General features: G+C 41.3%; 1 protein-coding gene across 1 annotated transcript; it reads left to right on the top strand.

The window, feature by feature from the left end:
• Positions 1–896: 896 nt before the first annotated feature.
• LOC148341820 (uncharacterized) lies at positions 897–8,443 on the top strand. Its single transcript, XM_088287960.1, has 3 exons — positions 897–1,928; positions 6,561–6,666; positions 6,758–8,443. The coding sequence occupies exons 1-3, from the start codon at positions 897–899 to the stop codon at positions 8,233–8,235; spliced, it is 2,616 nt and encodes an 871-aa protein (XP_088144086.1). The 3' UTR covers positions 8,236–8,443.
• The last annotated feature ends 731 nt before the right edge of the window (positions 8,444–9,174 follow it).

Raw genomic sequence — 9,174 nt, 5'->3', positions numbered from 1 at the left:
AAAACTGATGACGTTGCTGAAGCGACAGCGCACAGCCACAGAGTTGTTCAAGATGGCAATAACACCCAGACATCAGCAATAATACCAGTCTATGTGTCAACGCCTACTGACTCCAGTAATGAAGTGCTTGTTTATGCTCTTTTAGATTCACAAAGTGACTCTTCTTTCATTTTAGAAGACATAGCAGATAATCTAGATGTTGTGGAGGCTATGTCGATAGCAGTGTGTGTCAGTCTTGACTGTTAATCAGGTGGTTCAGATTTTTTATCTTACCGGAGCCTGGGGCGCCGGCCAGAGCGCCACTTCGCGGCCGGGTTGTTTGGAAAGGCAAATGGTGCAGGATGGCGGAATAAGGAAGAGGCAGGTGGCTGCTTTAAGCAATTTATCCAACAGTTTGGCAATTAACATCCAAATTCACAACAGTGTCCATTAAAGTCCATTACAATGTGTCCCTTTGGTTTGGTTTCCTGCCGTGGAGGCCACTAGGTGAAACGTCGAGTGGTTGGATGAGTCTTGTGTGTTTGGGTGTCCGTAGTTATGGATATATGTCAAACAGGGCTGGCAATAAGGATTATATATGGCCTGGAGATGTGTATGTGTGGTCTCTCACATGGACGCACACTCGAGATTGGCACATTTTCAGCTCAGAGGAAAACACACGGATCAAATCACGAACTTCTATCGGCGGCACACTTTAACTTCGCCGTAACTGCTCCGACTGGTCGCACTCTCGCGCTCTCGCCCTGTCCCCCTCTCTCTCTCTCTCTCGACCGCGGCGCCGGAGCGATGAAGGACCCCGCCTAGCTGCCCGAACACTGCCTGCATAAAATAAGGAAATATGAGTCTTTTGTACACTAGATGTCAACAAAGAACAAGTAAAGCTTAAATTATCAACAATGTCATCGAAAAGGAAGATTGTGCACTGTAAAAGAATCAGAGACCTGCAAATCAGAGGGATATTCTCCATGGACAGAATAACAGTTCCCACCACATACACGCGTGAGTTCATCCCTGCAAATAAGAAACACATTCCTACCTTTGAGACTGCGAAGGCATGGTCTCATTTGGAGCATCTTACAGAGAGTATCGCTCCACCAATGGATTGTGAGATTGGTCTACTGATCGGCTACAACTGCCCACAAGCACTCATGCCCAGAGAGGTTGTGTGTGGAGAAAAGAACCAGCCATTCGCACAGAAGACTGACTTAGGCTGGAGCATAGTGAGTTATGGTGAGCTTGGCGAGTATGAAGATGATGCTATAGGATTGAGTCACCGCATCATTGTACGGCAAGTGACACCCAAGCCCAAACCAGCAGTTAAGCTCAAAAGTGAAGTGCACTTTGTCTGCAATACTCGGATCAAGGAAGTTTTCACTCCAGTAGATTTCCTAAGAGTACTGGAGTCCGACTTTAGTGAAAGAGTAGAAGAAGAGACACTTGTCTCTCAAGAGGATCTCAATTTTCTTACCCAGCTAAAGGAAGGCATCAAACATAAGCAGGATGGTCATTATGAGATGCCCCTCCCGTTCAAACAAGAAAGACCAAATCTTCCTAATAACAAGTCATATGCTGTGCAGCGTTTAAAGAGTCTAGAGAAGAGGCTTAAGAGAGATCAGAAGTACTGCTCAGACTATGTGAATTTCATGCAAGACATTATCACTCGTGGTGATGCAGAGAAGGTTCCAGTAGAAGCACTGGAAAACCGGCCAGCGTGGTATATTCCCCACCATGGAGTCTATCACCGACAAAAACCTGGCAAAATACGTGTGGTCTTCGATTGCTCAGCGAGGTTCCAGAACACAGCGTTGAATGACCACCTTCTCACCGGACCAGAACTCACAAACACTTTGGTGGGAGTACTTTGTAGATTTCGCAAAGGTCCAGTCGCTATCATGTGCGACGTGGAACGAATGTTTCATCAGTTCCATGTAAGACTTGAAGACCAAGATTATCTGAGATTCTTTTGGTGGGAGAATGGGGATCTAGAGTCACCACCATCAGTCTTTCGTATGCGAGTGCATCTGTTCGGTGCAGCTTCTTCCCCTGGTTGCGCCAATTTTGGTCTTAAACATCTAGCCACTGAAGGGCAGGAGGAATTTAGCCATGAGACAGTGAAATTCATCCAGCGAAATTTTTATGTGGATGATGGATTGGTAAGTGTCACATCCGACACTGAGGCAGTTCAGCTCATCAAGGAGGCTCGACAGCTTTGTAGCTCAGGCAAGCTCAGACTGCACAAGTTTGTCTGTAATAGCAGGAAGGTGATGGATACAATACCAGTTGAAGAGCGTTCAGAAAGTGTCAAAGAACAGGACATGACTTTAGGAGAACCGCTTATGGAAAGAGCGCTCGGAGTTCAATGGTGTGTTTTTTCTGATGATTTCCAGTTCAGAGTTACAGTCAAGGAACACCCACTGACTAGAAGAGGAGTTTTATCCACAGTGGCATCCATCTATGACCCCTTAGGGTTCGTTGCCCCTTTCATTCTGTTAGGGAAACAGATCTTACAACAAATGTGCCGAGAGAACATCAGTTGGGACGAGCCACTCACAGAAGGCCTCAGAACACAATGGGAAGCGTGGCTACAAGATCTACAAAACCTGTCCCAAGTAAAGATCAGAAGGTGCTTCGTTCCATTGCATTTCTCAGAAGGATCCAAGTACGAGCTTCACCACTTCTCAGACGCTAGCATCATAGGATAAGGGGAAGATTGCCAGAGTAGCAGATATTTATCCAAGTTTAGATGGAAGAGTCAGATAGGTAAAACTTCAGCTCAGTGACTCTTCATTAGACAGCCAAGGCAAACGCATTAAGAAGCCAATCTATCTAGATAGGCCTGTACAGAAGACAGTACTTTTGCTTGAGGCAGAGGAGTAATTAGTTGTTTCATAAAACACTCTGTTAAGTGTTGAAAGAAAAGTAAATCACATAGCTGTTGTGATTTGGTGGGAGTTTAACTGCCAAAATATTATTTGTCATTTAATTTATTATAATTTATTATTCATCAAACAATTGGCAAGTTGACTTTATTGATAATTTGTGTATAGTTGTCATGCAAGTTTTCTTTTCCTATTTGTGAATCGTTTGTACATGGAACAATAGGAAAGTAATTATATTGTTTGTTGCTCCGGGGACGTGTTTGAGAGTTGCACTGTTCATACTCATGCGTTCTTTACGTGGCAAGGCAAGTGCCGTCGGACATGATTGACAAGCTGAGTCTTTTGGTTGGCTGAATAAGAAGTTTCTGAAGTGACTTTTCTGCCAGCATTTGAAGCTCATTCCCCTCAGAATTATTGTGCAGTCATCGAGTTTGACGGTGACAAATTAATAAATGTCAGCTGTGTAAGAAGATTCGAGACTTGTGATGATTATCTGACGGGAGTGATAGTTAATGTTAATAAAGTTTTTGACAAAAAACGTATTCGTAAATATTTATCATGTCACTGATGGTGGAGTGGTACACTCGCCTGAGTTGTGTGCAGGCAACGTGGGTTCAGTTCCCACTCAGTGACGATGTCTATGTCTGCCCTGTGACTGGCTGGCGACCAGTTCAGGGTGTAGTGCGCCTTTCGCCCGTTGTCAGCTGGAATTGGCTCCAGCACTCTCCCGCGACCCTGTTCAGGATAAGCCGTGTGGATAATGACATGACATGACAAATATTTGTCATCTCATCAATATTTGCACAACAGAGTACTGAGTTTCGAGATCCTCACTATAATAGTTCTCAAAATTATATTTCTTATCAATTTAGGTTAGTTAAGGGATATTTTATTGACAATCTAATATCAATCTACAAAGATAGAAAAACAATTGGTGGTGGGGTGGCGCGAATCTTTTTCTTCTTGGTAGGGGCGGGCGTGAAATAATTGAGAAGCACTGCGAGTATAAGTTCGGTCGGAGAAACGTAAACGTCCCACTGCTGTTCCAGCAGCGGCTTCTCGGGGCATAAGCGGAAGTGACGCGAGAGATGACTCGCCAATGTGGCGTTAATTTAATTATTTGGTTAATTTTTTTTTATCAACCGAATTAAAATATTATATAAAATAAATATTAAAATAGAACATCCAGGTGTAAATAAAACCCACTGAGGCAAAGAAATATATATGGAAAATACGCGCTTAAAGCATGACGTCATAAGCAAGCGCGCAGCTTCCGAAGGACCTCGACCACATCCACACCGGAACAAAAGCAGTTCACCGCTAAATTCTTCTGATTTAGTGTGGAACTGACTGTAATTTTCTCAAAGGATGTCCAGTGCTACTCTAAAGGACTACGACATAATTCATTAAGTCTTTGTGTCCCGATAACCTCATCTTCGCGCGTTGATGCTTTTCGGCGTAGTTAGCTTAGCTTGTTAGCTAGCTAGCTGCTAACAAAAATAATAATAATAATAAATAATAATGCCTTTATTAGTCTCACAATGGGGAAATTCGAGATTCGAACCCAGGCCTCCTGGGGAGACTGGGTCCTGAACGCGGCGCCTTAGACCACTCGGCCATCCTGGCAGCCAAGAGGCACATGACTCATCGCCAAGCAGAGATCAAGTGCGGATTTTTGGGAATTATCATTTGAATATGTGTGAAAGAACGACACCCATGTACAAAGTGGATCTTTGTGGAATAAAAGAAGAGAACGAGCAACATCTTCAACTGCTGGACGAAGTTTGCAACCAGCCTCGTGTTGTGCCACTCAAAGCAGGTTTGTACACGTCTTACTCTCATTTGCTTTTAATGAACGACTTTCTATCGTTAAAAATATGCATCACAACATTAAGTTGTTTGGGGAAATGCGTCCAAGGTTATTGCCGTTTTATTTTTAAATATTGCTCGTCGGTTTGCTGAACATTTGTTTTTGCCAAATGAAATCAGTGCAGAAAATATATGCCAAAGAATAACCAATAAGGGGGGGGTGAATTCCATGTTTTTTTTTTTTTTTTATAAAATTTGAACTGATTATTTAACATTTTACATTTTCTGGTATTTATATCTTGTTCAAGCAATTCCTTCCGGAAGGAATTCTGCCTGACTCTAAAAAATCTGCACACTGGGGCGAAAACATCAATGGCGGTTGATCAATTTTAGTGGATAAAACACAAAATATTAAGTTTTTTTTAAAAATCAAGCACGTAATGGTCTTATTTATTAACTTTGTACTGGCTTCGTCGGGTGAGAGTCAATGAACCTCCGGTGGATCTGCACTGTTTTGTGCACATGTGCGTAGTTTCACCCCATCCAAACATTTAAAATACATTGAATGCATCCATCCAGGGTTGCACGGATCTCGATCAGTGAACAAGCGCATGCTGCAAGGAATGCATCTGCATCTTTAGCTTTCTATGGGCTTAAAAAGGGAGTACGCCACAACCCCATTTTCTACCAACAAGGCCAGGAACATTTAGTTCCTGGTCATAAAGTTCCTGTGTCCCAGATGGTTTGCATCTCCCCCGCAACTCATAGTTCTTGATCATTTATGCAAATGACAATGATGACGGAACAATGGGAGGTGTTGTGTTACTTTGTTACTCATTACTGACACCCTATGGCTGTTAAGCATCGTTGCAGTTCCAAAATAATTCAGTGAACTCTTAAAATATTTTGGTGTATCTTAGTCGAATTTGAATACATATTGGATAACTTTAAAATATACAGTCATTATTCAAATATGTCAACATGAAAGTCAGAGTGAAAGTGTTGTTGCTTAATGCTGATGTGTAGGGATTTTGACTCTTCAAACATAATGTTGTTTTAAAATTTATTTAAAAACAGAAATTTTATAAAAAATAAAAAGGGGAATGTTGGAATGTACTAGCAGGCTAAATGTAAATCATGCAATAAATAGCGACTCTGATGCCAGGGCCCCTTTAATTCTTTTAGGGATCCAGATTATAATGGAAGCAAAAATACCCACGATGAAACTATCCATAAATGCAAAAAGAAATACTTGTAAACATATTTCACTTGAAGGATTCCTATTTTATCAATGACATTATGTTGCGATGGCCCCCAGTGGCCCCCATTAAAAAGTTAGGGTCCCACAACAGGTGTTCCATCAGACGTGTGTGTGTGCTAACTTCAGCTCGCTTCCAGAAACGTCTGTGAGTATGTCAGGAATGAAATCGGCATCAGCCGCAACATGCTTCCTTTTTAAATGCTCGTTTATCACTGTTGTGCTGCGAAAGGGAGGTTTACACCGTAGGACGTAATTTTGTGAAATGCCCCCATGGTCCGATCCAAATCGGGGTCGCACGCATCGCTCCGTGTGCGGCAGGCACAAGTCAAGGTAGCACGGTAGGAACAATATAAGACAAAGTCGCCGCCTGAACTTTGATTTGACCAAACCAAATTTGTCTTTTTGTGTCCTGCAGACGTCAGACAAAATGATCTCCGTTCTGTGAAAGAGGAGCCAGACTTGACTCACATCAAAAAGGAGGAGGTGGAGATCAACAAGTCACCAGTGAACGTTGTCCATATAAAGACTGAAGATGAAAACAAGGATGAGAGTGAGGACAACAGAGGGGTGCTTCCTTTTTAAATGCTCGTTTATCACAGCTGTGCTGCTAGAAAAGGGAGGTTTACATCGTCAAACGTAATTTTGTGAAATGTCCCCATGGTCCGGTCCAAGTTGGGGTCGCACGCATTGCTCCGTGTGCGGCAGGCATAAGTCAAGGTAGCACGGTAGAAACAATATAAGACAAAGTCGCCGCATGAGGTTTGACTTGACCAAACCAAATTTGTGTTTGTCTTTTTGTGTCCTGCAGACGTCTGTGAAAACGATCTCCGTTCTGTGAAAGAAGAGCCAGACTTGACTCATATCAAAAAGGAGGAGGAGGAGATCAACAAGTCACCACTGAACGTTGTCCCTATAAAGACTGAAGATGAAAACAAGGATGAGAGTGAGGACAACAGAGGGGCGGAGCCTCCAAGCAGCAGCTCAAGACATCACGTGACAACAGAAGGTGATGAAGACCACTGGGGGCCATCACAAGCACAAAATGAGGACATATTATCAGACACTCATGACGATGATGATGATGAAGATGATGGGCAAGCCAAAGGTGAAAGGGCATGTCACACTGACTCATTAACTTCAAAGCTGTCGTTAAAACCGCACACAAGAACACACAGCGGAGATAAACCTTTTTCCTGCTCAGTTTGTGGAAAATGCTTCTCTCGAAAGTCTTCTTTAGTAAGGCACACAAGAACGCACAGTGGAGAAAAACCTTTTTCCTGCTTGTTTTGTGACAAAAGCTTTTCTCTAAAGTCACATTTAACAAGCCACACAAGAACACACAGTGGTGAAAAACCTTTTTCCTGCTCAATTTGTGACAAAAGCTTTTCTCTAAAGTCACATTTAACAAGCCACACAAGAACACACAGTGGTGAAAAACCTTTTTCCTGCTCAGATTGTGGTAAAAGCTTCTCCGAGAATTCTAATTTCACAAGGCATGCAAGAACACACAGTGGAGTAAAACCTTTTTCTTGCTCAATTTGTGGCAAGAGTTTCTCTCAAAAGTCGCATTTAACAAGCCACACAAGAAAGCACAGTGGTGAAAAACCTTTTTCCTGCTCAGTTTGTGGAAAATGCTTCTCTCGAAAGTCTTCTTTAGTAAGGCACACAAGAACGCACAGTGGAGAAAAACCTTTTTCCTGCTTGTTTTGTGGTCAAAGCTTTTCTCTAAAATCAAATTTAACAAGCCACACAAGAACACACAGTGGTGAAAAACCTTTTTCCTGCTCAATTTGTGGCAAAAGCTTTTCTCTAAAGTCACATTTAACAAGCCACACAAGAACACACAGTGGTGAAAAACCCTTTTCCTGCTCAGATTGTGGTAAAAGCTTCTCAGAGAATTCTAATTTCACAAGGCACGCAAGAACACACAGTGGAGAAAAACCTTTTTCTTGCTCAATTTGTGGCAAGAGTTTCTCTCAAAAGTCTCATTTAGTAAGGCACACAAGAAAGCACAGTGGTAAAAAACCTTTTTCCTGCTCAGTTTGTGCCAAGAGTTTCTCTCAAAAGTTGCATTTAACAAACCACACAAGAACGCACAGTGGAGAAAAACCTTTTTCCTGCTCAGTTTGTGGCAAAAGCTTCTCTCAAAAGTTGCATTTACGAATCCACACAAGAACGCACAGTGGAGACAAGCCATTCAGTTGCAGCGTTTGTGCTAAAACATTCTTCACTAAACAGCATGCTGAGAGACACAATTGTGCTGGTGAGAATTGCAGCGATACTTGAAGATTAAAAAAATAAGAAAAAAAATGAAAGAACCGACTCTTTGTGGTAAGATGTAAATGTGATTTTCAATAAAATATGAAATTGAATTTTGCAAAGCTCTTTTATTGACACAAAGCCAATGTGATCAGTGCCAGAAGAACCATTGTGTCTGAGTGATGATGAGTTTTTTTGTGTGTTAACATCAAACATGTAAATAAAATTTATTGCCTTTGCCTGGAATAACATTTGTTAACATTATGCTTTTCAGTTGTCTTTTTAATCGTACTTAATGGAAAAGGTGTGAGAAGAAACGGTGCTTATGAAATCGGTGCCTTCCACAATCATCAATAAAATCACTTGTTCCACTTGCTCAACTGGCCTCCATTACGCTGTGTGAAAAGGTGAAAAACAGAACTCGAAGTTGAACTATAAAAAGAACCAGACAGAGAAATGCAAATTGTCTCAGTTTCTCTCAAAAGTTTTGGAATGTCAGGAGTTGGCAACTTGATGGCGACTGGAGTCAGCGCTGGTTTTCTCGCTGTGTTTGGCTGGCTCGTATATGTATGGTCCATTGAACAAAACTCAAACTCTTCAAATATTCCCTCAGATACATTTAATATTTCGCTTTCTGAATAAATTTCTGACTGCCCAAATACACTTTCTAGGTTGAGCTCTATCAAGCGTTTGGGGTTTATTGCTAAGCAGAATCTCACTTCGGGAAAACTATCATTTTGTCAAATATACCAAATATTTTTTTTCATGCTCTATTATATTTTTTATACATTGGATTTTTTATATAGTGAAATGGGAAAATATTAAAATGTAAAATTGGAAATCACATACAGACTTAATTCAATTAATAACAAATATAGAAACATTTTATAAATATTGAACTAATTGAGAAGAGTCCTGATTTTGAAATAATATTGAATTATAAAAAATACTTAAAAAATTAATTCA

The sequence above is a fragment of the Idiotropiscis lumnitzeri genome, chromosome 2 (genome assembly GCF_059441095.1).
Source record: "Idiotropiscis lumnitzeri isolate Australia: NSW breed Sydney's pygmy pipehorse chromosome 2, RoL_Ilum_1.0, whole genome shotgun sequence".
Classification (NCBI taxonomy): Eukaryota; Metazoa; Chordata; class Actinopteri; order Syngnathiformes; family Syngnathidae; genus Idiotropiscis; species Idiotropiscis lumnitzeri.
This window is presented reverse-complemented; position numbering and strand designations above follow the sequence as displayed.

Coding starts and splice junctions, on each gene's coding strand:
- LOC148341820 (XM_088287960.1), top strand. CDS start 897: ATGTCATCGAAAAGGAAGATTGTGCACTGTAAAAGAATCAGAGACCTG. Junction 1,929..6,560: donor GAATGTTTCATCAGTTCCAT/GTAAGACTTGAA, acceptor CTGTGCTGCTAG/AAAAGGGAGGTTTACATCGT. Junction 6,667..6,757: donor TGCGGCAGGCATAAGTCAAG/GTAGCACGGTAG, acceptor TGTGTCCTGCAG/ACGTCTGTGAAAACGATCTC.